Source organism: Globicephala melas, chromosome 5 (assembly GCF_963455315.2).
Source record: "Globicephala melas chromosome 5, mGloMel1.2, whole genome shotgun sequence".
In the NCBI taxonomy this organism is placed as follows: Eukaryota; Metazoa; Chordata; class Mammalia; order Artiodactyla; family Delphinidae; genus Globicephala; species Globicephala melas.
The window spans coordinates 18892562-18906391 of NC_083318.1; the positions used below are offsets into that span (position 1 = coordinate 18892562).

At 38.3% G+C, this 13830-nt stretch overlaps 1 protein-coding gene across 1 annotated transcript; it reads left to right on the forward strand.

Moving 5' to 3' along the window:
• Positions 1-1029: 1029 nt before the first annotated feature.
• Positions 1030-13161, forward strand: IL21 (interleukin 21). Its single transcript, XM_030864320.2, has 6 exons — positions 1030-1207; positions 6156-6328; positions 6437-6472; positions 10938-11093; positions 12974-13051; positions 13138-13161. Exons 1-6 carry the CDS (start codon positions 1030-1032, stop codon positions 13159-13161), a joined length of 645 nt encoding a protein of 214 aa, XP_030720180.2.
• Positions 13162-13830: the final 669 nt, after the last annotated feature.

Here is a 13830-nt window from a genome sequence, read left to right on the forward strand (position 1 = left end):
GTGTTTATGAGGGACTTCCCTGGAGGCACAGTGGATAAGACTGCGTGCTCCCAATGCAGGGGGCCTGGGTTTGATACCTGGTCAGGGAACTAGATCCCACATGCATGCCGTAACTGAGAGTTCACATGCCACAACTAAGAAGCTGGCAAGCTGCAACTAAGGAGCTCACCTGCTGCAACTAAGACCCGATGCAACCAATTAATTAATTAAAAAAAATGAATAAAGTATTTATTAAAAAATGTGTTTGTGAGAATGGAGTGGGAAAGGAGACTGTTTTGCTGGTGGGAATATAAACTGGTATGACAGGTCGGAGGGCAATTTGGCAGTTTCTATCAAATTTTTAAAAGGATGTAATCTTTCCACTCAGGACATGAAATGTGGGATATGTACTGAAAAGAAATATAGTTCACATATGCTAAAGACATAGATGTTTAAGGATGTTCACTGCAGCACTGTTTGTAGGAGATAAAAATTGGAAACACTCTAAATGTCTATCAGCAGGGTTATAAATAGATAAATCATAATACAGCCATACAATGGAATATCAATCTACCTATTTAAATGAGATAGCCCTGTGTGAGTACTGTATAGATTGCTGTCTCTGACATATTGTTGAGTGAAAAAGGAAAGTTGTAGAATATGTATGGTAAGATTAAATTTTTATGTAAAAAACACATTTTTCTATGTCTATATCTTTATATTTGTTTTTCTACACTTCTTTACGTCCATTTATAATTCTACTTCCTTCAATATGTATGTATCTATATCTATGCCTCTCTGTTGTTCTAAGTACATAGGAAAAGAGTCTATAACGATACTTTGTAAACTCTCAAGAGTGCCCCCAGCAAGTGAAAATTAGGGAAGAAAAGAGAGTAATTTAAAATTTTGCTTTTTACTTTACACAATTATATGTTCTTTGAATTCTTTGTTTTATGACACACATGTATTAGTTTTGTAAATACAATGATGAAAAGTAGTGATTTTCCAAAAAATGATCCTCATCCCTAGAAACAGAAATAACTGTCCAGAATGAGGGTGGCATTCAATCTGCAGACTCCTCTCTCTGAGATCCTGATGCCGCCCCTTGGAGAACATGGGGAGGAGGTTCCTATGAATGAGGAACTCAGCAGACAACTTAGGAAGAGGACACAGCAAAGGCCAATGGTGTACTTCTTTATTTTCATGACCATGTGTTGGGAGCTGCAAGGTCAAGACAGAAGATGTTTTTAGCAGCCCCTCACCCTAGGGAAGGAAACAGGTGCAGGCCTTGAGTCCAGTGGAACGTGTCACATCTTGTGCTGTGGGGTCAGGATGGAACTTGGGTGGACAGTTTGGATCTTCTGGTTCTTTTTCTCCATCCTTTATGCCTGATGGTCGTGGAATGATGGACATCTGATCTCTAGCCTCATTGATGGGTGTCATAGTTGTCTATAGACAAGCCACCTGTTGGAATACCTTTGGCATGTCAGAGTGGCACATATTATAATAACATATATCACTCTAAACACCAGAGACCTCTCTGCAGAGTTTGCCAGGCAGGATATCTAATCCTACCCATGAGCGGCCAAAGCAAGTGAAAGCAGAAAGGGAGTATTTGACACCCAGCGGTCACAAGGAAGAGCTGTATAGACAGGGCAGAAGAGTTGGATGCAGAGAGTGACCGGCACTGTTTTAGACCTGGCACATCTTTCCCCATGACCTAGCAGCATTCATTTTCAGACTTCAGCCCCTCCTTCCCTTTATTCCTCTCACCTTCAGCCTGCTCTCCCTGCTGGAAGCCTTCCTTCAGTGCCCTGGCCTCCTTCCTACACTGACCAGGGGGTCTATAAGCACAGTCCATTCGAGAAATTCTTGAAATATGTCCACGAATCCCCTCGGGTGGGTGACTAAAGTTTCATGCTTTCATGGTGACGACCTGGGTTATCTTCCTGGAAAGAAGGCATCTAGCAGAACCCAGCACCTCACTCCAAGGTACCAAATAAACATGGCAGCTAAGTAAAAGCAGGGTGCTTACTACACAAGTGTAACTTCAGCCAGACTGCTGTCCCTTCACTTGTCCTGTACAGAAAGTTTGGAGCTGTCGCTCTTGTGCACAGTGCTGTGGACGTGCTGAAGGAGCGTGGATCGCACTGCCCTTCACAGAAGTCTCTGGAACCTAGAAAACAAAAATAGCAGCTGCCTGATATTTCCTTGGAGAAGAGAATGAAATTTAAGGTTTTCTTCTTCCCACAAACATAAACACAACATTTTTTGCAAATAATTTCAGGAGGCTCATGGAGGCCAAGATGAGCTTCCCTGTGCTAATGGGGAGGGGCCAGGGGAGGAGCGGTACCACCAGGGTTTTTGAAATCTGAGCTCAGATAAGCCATGTGTAAAAATAAGGAAGAGTTTGTTTTTCATTCTTTCTGCCTTCCTCCCTCGTCCCCCTTTTCTCCTTTCTTAGGAATAAATCCTTTATCCTAGTCTTGTTCTTTACCTGGATGTAACTAGATGCTGTTGAGACTTAAGTGTGACACTTCCAGACAAAATAGAGTCAGTTCAGGTACACTGTGACATACACTTTTCTAAAAATCAACTACACTATATAAAATCGCACAATAACAACCACAGAGCTTATGGGGGAAATGGGATTAGGGGCACAACACTAAAACTTTGTCAGTGACACATTAAAAAGATGACAGGAACCTAATAAAAAAGACAGCAGTCTTACACATGTTAAATGGTTAAGAAACACATAAATACTACAATAAATATGGCATTTTACCTAGAAAAAGACCTGAAGTTTGTTCGTGGAGGTTGCAGCTACCAGCTATTGAGAAATGGCAACAGAGGGTTCCCAGGATGGAACACCAGATGTGGACAGGTGGGGCTCATCACACACGCAGTAAACTGAGGTGACTGGTGGGTGTTTGAGGTGTGTGTACATTTTGTACATTCCTATATGGCTCGGTTCGGTTGGATGCAGGATTCTGCATTCACCTAGTACTTCTTGCAGACAAAATCGCATATAAGGAAACACAAAGTTCTTGTTATACTCAAATTGTGCCCTGGTATCTTAGTCACAGTGAAATAAATTCTCATTTTCCTTACAAGTGTTAATGGCAGGACTGACCGAATTTAAATAATAAAAAAGATTATAATTTAAAGAGTAAAAATACATTAACACCCCAATGAAATGATGCTGCAAAGGTAGCAATAAAGTTAGTATTTCTAAGCAGAATACATAACTCAAGTAAATCTGAGCCTCTTTACTCCCACCTTAAGTCCTGTCTCAACACAGTGATAAATTCAAGTGCAATGCAAATTGGGCTCCATAACTTTGAAACACACTGTCACTCCTGAGCAAGCCTTCTCAGTGCCAGGAAGAAGCTGTTATAATACACCGAGACTTTCAGGAAAGTCCTCATTATACATTCTTCTCCCTAATATCCCATACCCCATGGTAGTTACACTAATCTTACTTCCCTCTCTTCTTCATGATTCCTTGTCCCTGCTACCTGCACCCTCCAAAGCCCAACAAACCAAATTCCAGCCTTTACTAGTTCTCTCCTTATCACCCTTTCCTCTTTCCCACCCTTCTTCCAAGAGTAAAAATTCCATACCTAGGTGTGTAATGTTCCTACAGCTACTGTAACAAATTACCACAAAATCAGTGGCTTAAAACAACACAAATTCGTTATTATACAGTTCTGGATTTCAGAAGTCCAAAATGAGCTTAATGGGGCTAAAACTGAGGTGTTAGCTGCATTCTTTCTGGAGGCTCTAGGGAAGAACCTGTTCCCCATCTTCCCCAGCTTCTAGAGGCTACCTATATTCTTTGGCTTCTAGCCCCATATCACTCAGACCTCGGCTTCTGGCATCACATCTTCTTTGACTCTGACACTCCTGCCTTCCTCTTATAAGGACCCTTGTGATTATATTGGGCCACACGGATAACCCAGGAGAATCTGGATTATCTCAGGATCCTTAATTTAATCACATCTGTAAAGTCCCTTTTGTCACCTGTGATGGTAACATATTCATGGGTTCCAGGGATGAGGTTGTGTACATCTTTGGGGTGCCATTATTACTCAGCCTACTATACCAGCAGTGATATTCCAAATGCTTAACAACTGAAATGCCACTTAAAGCAGGGGATCTGACTCAGAAAGCTCTTGGGTCCTAAGGCTACAGTGGGACCTTGGAGATCCTGGCATGCTGGCTGATGGATTGCAGAGGGCTGGGAGGTCTCAGGGAGCAACTGGGGTGTCTAGGGTGGTAGTGAGGCACTCCAGAGTCGGGATGAGTGATTCTCTCTAAGCAGCACCAAAGACTATTGACCTTTTCATGACCAGCAGAGGAACACCCTTGTATTTTGGATGACCTGCCCATGTTCTTCCTTCCATGGATCCATTAGAGTCTCCAGGCTTCTATAAATTCTCCTCTCTACCCTCATCCACGGTCAGCACACAAATCTTCTGGGATTTTACTGTGTGCTGTACTTGGCCCTTTTACTTGGAATGTCTGTTTAAGCCTCATCACACCCTATGATTAGATTCTATACTTACCTTCTTTTTGCAATAACATATCCAGGGTCATATGTACAATTAATTGTTATGGCCTGGATTTGAATTCAAGCACTTTGCTTTAGAAATTGAGCTCTTGAACACTGTGGTTAGTGTCTTCAAGGAGACTCACATCTCTCTAGCAGATACAGAAAGCATGCACAAAGGTGATGCAGGCAATCTTGAGGTGCCAACTGGCAACCCCAAGTCCATATGTATTTCATGGGTTTACACATGAACCCTCCCCTATGGAATTTAATGATTATAGGGAGGACTTCTTGATACCTTTATTTTATGGTAAAAAGATACCTTGATACTTTTATTTTATGGTAAAAAGATTACAAACAACCTTCAAAGCAAATCAAGTCCAAAGTCCAATTTATCTTAGCCAGATAACATTTTAGAAAAAAGTATGGCTGTAAGCTTGTGATGAAACAGATGAAGAAATAAATGGATAAACAAAATCTATAGTCAAGAGTTTTATTTGTAAGGCCTAGTTGACTAGCTACAATACTACTTCTATGTTTCTGGAATATCGTATTCAGCTTTCTCAAATGAGTGAAGAGTAGCAGGGAGAGGAGAAGCAGCAGAGAGGAGGATGATAAAACCACTTCTGGACTTTGAGCTTTTTATTAACCTCTATCTGTCATAGTTAGAAATGTGTTGTTCATACCCAGAGAAAATAATAAGTAACACCACCCGAAGAGAAAAAGAGTCACTTATGGGTATTTTTGGATTTTGCTGTTTGAAATAAAATTTTGGTTTAGAGAGGAATGAGTATTAGCACTTTTCATTCATTTAACTGATGCATTATATAGAAGAGATAGACATTACAGAGTTTCTTTTTTTTCTTTCTTTTGAATGAAGGTAGAGTGAGATCTTGATTGGGGGATAAGACGATATGTATAAATCAGATTGTTAAGTAAAATGTTAGAAGCTGAGATTAATGTTACTTAAAGATGCTTTGGAGAAGAGTTGGAGCACATTCTACTTTAAACCATTTAACCTGATTAAGAACCTAAAATATTCTTGCTAATTTGGAAAATACCCCTGATATTTAAAATTTCCTAAAAGGTAGCTCTCCTCCTACCTTTATGATGGAATACTGGACGATTTCAGTCAAAAAGCCTAGTTACTACCACAAGAAAAAATCCTGCAAGAAAGCACATGTTGCCACTTTACTCATTATTGAAGTGCCCTTATGACTGTCAGGGAGAACAGGTAAGATGCCAGGGAGGCACAGAAGGAGACATCAAAGTATTTTGTTTACTTCTTTGAAGTCTTGTAGTAGCTTTTATTTACTGTGCACACTTCTTGATTCATGCTGAAAATTGGAATTCACCCATTTCTCTCTTTTTCCTGTCTAAGATGCAGATGGGGCACATTTCGTTGACTCCATCAATCCCTGCCCCCGCGCATTAGCACATGCACACGTATACCTAGCCAGCGGAAAAGAAAAAAGAGTTACTCACATTCATCCATTTTACAAAGATTTCCAGGCTGCAATGGGAGGGCTTTATCTCTCCCTGAAGGATGAATAAATAGATAGCTTTACTGACAGCCTGTTCACAAACTGAGGTGAAAACTGAGACCAAGGTCTTGCTCTACTAGCACTTACGAGATCCAGACCTGGCAACATGGAGAGAATAGTCATCTGCCTGATGGTCCTCTTCTCAGGGACAGTGGCCCATAAATCAAGCTTCCAAGGGCAAGATCGCCTCTTGATTAGACTGCGTCAACTTATAGATATTGTTGATCAGCTGAAAAACTATGTGAATGACTTGGTAAGGCCATATTTGTCACAAAAAAGTTTAAATAATATTCTTCAATTACTATAAAAGGAGCTTTTTGACTTATATAAATAACTCAGAACTAATTTTCTTTTGCTCTAGGACCCTGAATTTCTGCCAGCTCCAGAAGATGTAAAGGTAAGACCAGTTGAATTTATTTGTGAAAATAAATTTGACATGTTTTAAAATCAAATTAAGAGAGGCATTAACATGATTATTTAGAAATATACTTAATTTCCATGAATTTCGGGGTTTAATAATTGGTAAAATAGTTATTTCTATTTTGCTCAAATATTCATTGGTTCACCAACAAGCCAACCAATAAAACACTACATACCTTACAAGATATACTTTTATCTCCAAATATCTCTAAGAGTATTCTCAAGTAGTATTGTTGAGATAGAATACAAAACTAGAAAATAAATCTACACTATGATCATTTTCTGAACAATGACCAACTAATTACATTTTAAGAATCCTTGTGCATGAAAGTTCTTGAGTCCTCTTTGTAAACCTATGTATGAAATATAGACACATACCACGGAAGCAGAATTCACCTTTTAATAACTAGAAAGGAAGAAAGAAAGAGAAAAAAAGAAAGAAAGGGAGGAAAGAAGAAAGGGAGACAAAGAGAGAAAGGAAGGAATAAAAAAAGAAGGGAAGAAAGAAAGAAGGAATACATTATAGCACGGCATGGAAGAATGGTAGTGTGGAAATCAAGGCCATCCTTTAGAATATAATTCCCATGTACCTTGGCCTCAATGAGTCTTGTCTTTGGCCTTCGGTGAGGTCTTTTGAAAGGATGGTTTACAACAAGTCATCCTGTTCTCTTAAGCCATTTAAATCCATTAGGTCCCAGGAAGAAGAGGCCTATCCTAGCGTACAGTTCAAGTGTGCTATGTGCTGATCTTTTCCTTGGTAACTTCGATCTAGTCTTCAGGTTTGGTACCCTGAGGATATAAACAGAACTGGGGTAAATGTTTTCAGTGTCACAGACCTTTAACTGCATAAATTAGAATAACTATAAAAGTGTTACCAGTAATTAGGACACTACAAAGGGGAGACTTAGGAAGATACATTGCAAAGAAAACAATTATCGTAAATGACTATGTGTAGAAGTTTAGAAAGTGAATGAGTCACAACTATTGCTTTTCTCTAAAATTCACTCTCTAGCTCTGAACCTAACCACTCTCATTTACTAGGTCCTTTTCTAATAAGCAATACCTAAAATGAAAGTAGCACATTCAGCTCATTGGAAAGACTTTTCCAACAAGTAAGACTATTTCTTAATGCCCTAATTATCAAAATGTATCTTTTTTAGCATCCCATGCCTTTTGTCTAACTGCTGTGGTTAGAGTCCTTTGGGGAGATTCTTAGCTCAGTCTCTAACTTTCCAAGTTAGATATCCCACTTTCTAACTTGAGTTGATCCAGTGGGTACTTCCTTTATATCCTTTGTTAAAGAGAGATCTTTTTTATCTTATAATGACAGGATTTTGTCTCAGTGACACTGTATCTATCTGATAATCTGATCAAGCAATGCTGGCTATGATACAAGTGAATAATGGTATTACTAAGATCTTTAAGCTATGCTGGCAGGCAAACCCAGGAGAGAAGAAAATAGTTCAAGGCCACAGTAGCATTCTATCAAGTTTTTCAGGGCTAGCATCAAAGCAGAGTCTATAAAGAGTTAAAAAGATTAACAAGTTTAATGAAAATAAGTTCATTTAAATGTTGCATATAAATGTTGATATATAGTGATCATCTAAGGTTGCTAATTGGCCTCACCAGGCATCTTTCTTTCTCTTTCTAATCATACAATCAGTAGTCTTCATCTGGTGGTGATTTTGCCCTCTGAGAACATTTGGCATTGTCTGGAAAAATTTCTAGTTGGCACAATTGTGTGTGTGGGGTTTCCATTGGCATCTAGTAGGTAGAGGCCAGGGATGCTACTAAACATTCTAGAATGCACAGGACAGTCCTGACAACCAAGAATTATCCATCTGAAAATGTCAACAGTGCCACTGTTGAGGAACCCTGATATAAACCTAGTTTGTATGCAGGACAAAGGTAATTTTACCCAGTTAGCAAGACTTCGTAGTGTGAATGGCCAGGGCTTTCTTTGCAAAAAAAAAAAGAAAAGAAAAAAAGAAAGAAACGTTAAGTGGGTCAAAAATAAATTGTAAGGAAGAAAATATTTTCAAATATTCAATTGCAAATCAACAAAGCCAAGTGCACCTCCTTGCAAAAGCAGCACTTGACTAGCTAAAAAGAGTGGTTTGTTACTCTTGCTTTTGATTTCCTTACTGCTGCCTCGATTCTGCAGAACTAATGTAGGACGGATAACTCCTCATGTTTCCAGGTGTTAAAGGATGAGGGAAACAAAGCCTTGCCCTCTGAGTCTGCAAGGCACAGCAAAGCAAAACAGTGGCTCTGCTCCCAGATGGTAGTGCTGCACGTGAACTCGGGGTCATCCTGAGTGACAGGGCACCTAAGCTGCCTGAATCGAAGTTAATCTCTCTACTCCTCTTCTCAACACATCCTTAAGGCAGTTTAGCAGAACAGCTCCTTTGCTTCTTTTCCTTATTGAGGCTGCCTTTACTGTGCATCTGAAGCCAAATCCAGCAGGTATTCGTCCTGGACCACAGATTGCCAGGGATAGCTCTGCTGCTTGCAGAAAGCACAAAGCAAAATTCCAATGTCTATTGACACAGGTGAACAAGGAAGGGCAGGAGAGAAAGCACAGCCCCATCAATACAGGCACTGGTGTCCAGATGCCATTCAGAGGTTTTCAGAAAGGCTTTCTCAGGTGCAAAATCTTTGCTTGCTTGTGTTGACCACTCTTGGCGATACCTGTCTCAAGGGAGTTCATTTGGTAGGCCCCTATAGTTCTTTGGAACCTAATTTTCTTTCAACATCCACATGTAAATGTTAACTCAGCAAAATGGGTCTCTGTGAGAAATGCTGGTTTCTCAGATCATCACGGATGAAACAGTTAGTGTTTTCAGTTTCAGCTGGAAAATTTACCTCTTTAAATATGAATATTATTTTTTTCCAGTAAGTTAAGCCGGTTGTGGTCAAAAAGAAGAGAGAAGAAAAAACTTCAACAAACATGAACATGTGGTTTTCAAGGAAAAAAAAGTGCTATAATTAACATTTATATATAGTTTCTATTAAATAAGCATTTTGGCAAACATATGTAAAGGACACTATCTCGCCCTTATGAGAGGCAAGCTGCTCTGATATAAGGAAACCAGATAAGCTGGTTCTCGGCTTGTGGCCACGTATGCAAAGCAAACCTGATGGGGTTGTGTCTTAAAGATGCATGTTATTAATCAACATTCATAATGGGTAAGCATATAGGTTGGAAAATGCAAAGCAGGCCAGATGCTATTTTCAGCTGATTGTCATGGGAAGACTCACGTAGTATTGTTGTATATAGGACGGCCCTTGTAGGAACTGAGAAAAATTGAGGCTTCTGTATACATGGCGGTAACTTCCATATACACCGGTGAAATGAAGATATAGCAACTTTAGGGCGGTGGATAGCATCATATACAGACATTTGCTGAAAGAAAAAAGTAACCTGGATACAAGTTCTTAGATCAGCATTAAAATGTTTCCAACAAACCAGTATAAATTTTGTTCTTCCAATCAATTCCATTTCATTTTCAGCTCAATTTCTAACATTTTGACTTATTCACTAGTCACTGGTTATTTGATTAAAGCAAGAGTCAAGTTTTTGATCCTTGATCTGCCCACTTCTCCATGCTCTGAGACATTACTCTTATGTTCTAAGGGACAGTCTTCCTGCCCATTGCGGGGGAGGCATGTCTCAAATTCTGTTCCTTGACTGCTTGATTCAGGCAGATCCCACCCTAATGGACTTGAGAGTGTGAATAGGATTTTAGAAAAGTCACGCATGGTCTACAGCAGGTGTACTGAATCTTAGGCGTGGAATGTGCCATCAGAGGTAGGCACCCACTTCCTTTCCCCAAAGGAGGGGCTTTAACTCACTTACTTCATTTGTCCACTCCACAAATATTTGTTGAGCACTCACTAGCAACAAGACACTATGCCAGGCATTGTACAGGATAAGGTGCTGCTCAAGACATGTGTGTCATTGTTAGATACTCCTACGTACATTGCAGAGAGAAACAAAAGACAAATGAAACGATTCTTAATCAGACTACAGCGTAACTCACCCAAAGCTGCCACCAGTCACAATGTCTCTTAGAGCCTCATAATTCATAAAGTGTGTTCTAAAACCAAACTAACTCTCCCTTATGAAATACCAAGTCCTGCCCAACACCCAGACCTCAAAATGACATTAGGAATAAAGAACCGTGGCAAAGCAAAGCTCCCTCTTCTTGTCTGTGAGACAGGAAAATGTCCTCTCTCCCCTAACACGGGGAAATTTTATATCACAAGAGTCTGCTCTTTAGCCCAAAGATTAAGTAGGACATGAAATCATTCCTCATTTGTCTGCTAAAATAAATGTGACCCAAGACACTGCAGTAGAAGTAGGAAAAGAGGATTGGGAAGGTCATTTTTACTTTCTGAATAACTTTCATTAACATCTATACAAATTATTTCTCTTTCAGAGACACTGTGAGCGGTCGGCTTTTTCATGTTTTCAGAAGATCCAACTAAAGTCAGCAAATACCGGAGACAATGAAAAGATAATTAATGTATTAACTAAACAGCTGAAGAGGAAACTACCTCCCACAAATGCAGGGAAAAGACAGAAACATAAACTGGTAAGACTGTCATTTGTCATCTAACTTATTTGTACTTATTAACTATATCTATTACATCACGCGCACACACACACACACACACACACACACACACACACAAACACACACAAACACACACAGCCAGAGCCTCCAGTGCCTTCCTTCCAGTTACATGTTATACCTTATCATATAGAGTGTGTTTTGAGAAGCAAAGTCACCACTTCTCAGTCCACAAACTTGAAAGCGTCCAGAAATCCAATTAGAATTTGCTAACAGCCCCTGGTAGCTGGAATAATTAATATAGCTTTCAAGGTGAGGAAGTCATTAGGCAGAGAATTCAATTGTGACTTAAGAGTTAAAATATATTCTGCTCTCATTATATGATCACATATAACTTGTATCCTTATTAACAGGAGCTAGATCCCAGTTTTCCTGAAAGAAAAGAGGTAGCCTACAAGACACCAGGATAAATCTCAAACATTGCCTTCCTCTTTTAAAGAATATTATTACTGTCCTGTACAACTGCAGAGTCAGTACTACATTTGAATGGGTAGACCCCATTATTTGGCTGGGGAATTTCAATAATCCCTAGTTTTGTGGTCCCTGAGAACCTCTTGTATATTTCCTCTTACGCCAACTCATGAGCAATGCAGATAATCTCATGAGTAATTCAGGCATTAATCAAAACCAGTGGATAAACACATAAGATAAATTACTAGAAATTTTTCTATCAGTTCTCTCTCCTCTAAGGAATTTCACATGTGATTCAAATGAAATCTTAATTACAATATCAAAATGATATTTATTTCCTTTGATTGCTTGACCAGGTTGCAATGTGAAAAGTATCCCTCTAAAACTTTCCTCAAAGAAGAAAAGAGTTGAGCATGTCTTTGAAACCCAATATCAAAGACCATAAAATGGTAATATTGGCACTGAACATAGAATTATCCAGTTAAGCACCTTCATTTGATAGATGGGAAAGTGAGACCAAGGATATTAAGTGACTTGTCCCAAGCTCCACGAATATTAAGTGCCAGAATGAGAATTAGAACTTATATCTCTTATCTTTCAGTCAAATATCTCTCACCACAACATCAAACCGGCATTAGAGATGCTAAACAGCAAGCAATGGCCTGGTGTTTGGTATCTCAACAGGAATAAGGGTAAAGAATATAAACCAAGGATTTTTAAAAAAGAGAAATATAAGTGGGCAATGCACATGTGAAGAATTGTTTAATCTCTTCATAATCAAATAAATGCAAGTTAAGATAGGAAATCCTATTTTTTTCAATTAAAATTTTTAACAATGCACAATAATGGTAAGAATGTTCTATGTGAATAGAGGTAAAAGTTTTATAACGTATATCAAAAGCCTTAAATTTTTTTATCCCTTTAATTTAGTAATTCTACTTTTAGTAATTTATCGAATAAAATAAAGATGTACATGAAAAATTACTCAGAGATGTCCATTGCAGTATTGAATACAACAGTGAAAAGTCAGAAGCAATCTACATGCCCCAAAATAGTAATACTTCAATCCTATGTAGGAATACAAAGCAAACATTATGGGATATATTTTTGAAGAATATTTAATATGTAGGAAATGCTTGTGTTATGTTGTGTTGAAACAAAGGCAAATTAATAGCCAGTGTAAATAACACAAATGCAAAGAAAAAATTACTGGGAGGATACATATCAAAACACTGCAGTGGTCATCTCTAATGATGGGATTACAAGTGATTTTTCTCATTGTTATTTTCTGAACAACTTTATGTGCTTCTCAAAGTTTTTCAGTGAACATGATTTATGTCTCTAATTGGAAAACATAAAATTTGAATGAACATTTTATTAAATAGGAAAAAAGCTTTAAAGAAGATTATTACTCTTTCATTGATTTCTAGACATGTCCTTCATGTGATTCTTATGAGAAAAAACCACCCAAAGAATTCCTAGAAAGACTAAAATCACTCATCCAAAAGGTATATAACTTAAATTATATTTGACTTTCATCTTTATCCAGATTGCTTCTTATGTTGAAGTTACTCATGGTATTCTATTTCCACAGATGATTCATCAGCATCTCTCCTAGAACACACGGAATACGAAGGTTCCTAAAGATCTCACTTGAAGCTGGACACTATATTTCATACTCTAACACAGTAGTGAAACTCAGTTCTTGGTATTCCAAATGGAGGAGTACAATATATTAGTGATGGGGGAAAAAACTCAGATAAGTGTTCAAGGTCAGGATTATTCCTCCAAAATCACTATGCAATACTTCAGTTTGATCCACATGCTCTGTGTTTGGTCAACTTGAAAAAACTTCCTACTAAATTCAAGTCTGATTTCCTGTGTTATAGATGTCTATGACCTCTAAAGTTTTTACTTTATCTTACTGCCAACTATGCCATTTCTTGGAGAAGTTTAAAAATTTTAACCAAAAATACAGTTTGGGAATTTATTGATTAACCTTGATCTTGATTATGACAAGAATGAGGTTTCTGATGATCATAACTTAAAAGGTTACATACCTTCACTCAATCTGAAGAATATAGAAGCATAGGGTGAAAATCAAAGTTGAAGTGTTTATTCTTTTAAGGAAATGAAAACTGTTTAAAATCTATATCTGAAGAGATTTTATTTTATCTCAGAATGTCTAACCTATAAATACATGATTTATTTATGTACCAGGGGGATAGCTTTACCAGATGGCTCCAAAAAGTCTAACTTCCTTATTAGAATCTGTCAAAAATATTTA

Coding starts and splice junctions, on each gene's coding strand:
- IL21 (XM_030864320.2), top strand. CDS start 1,030: ATGAGGGTGGCATTCAATCTGCAGACTCCTCTCTCTGAGATCCTGATG. Junction 1,208..6,155: donor CATGTGTTGGGAGCTGCAAG/GTCAAGACAGAA, acceptor TTGCTCTACTAG/CACTTACGAGATCCAGACCT. Junction 11,094..12,973: donor AAAGACAGAAACATAAACTG/GTAAGACTGTCA, acceptor ATTGATTTCTAG/ACATGTCCTTCATGTGATTC.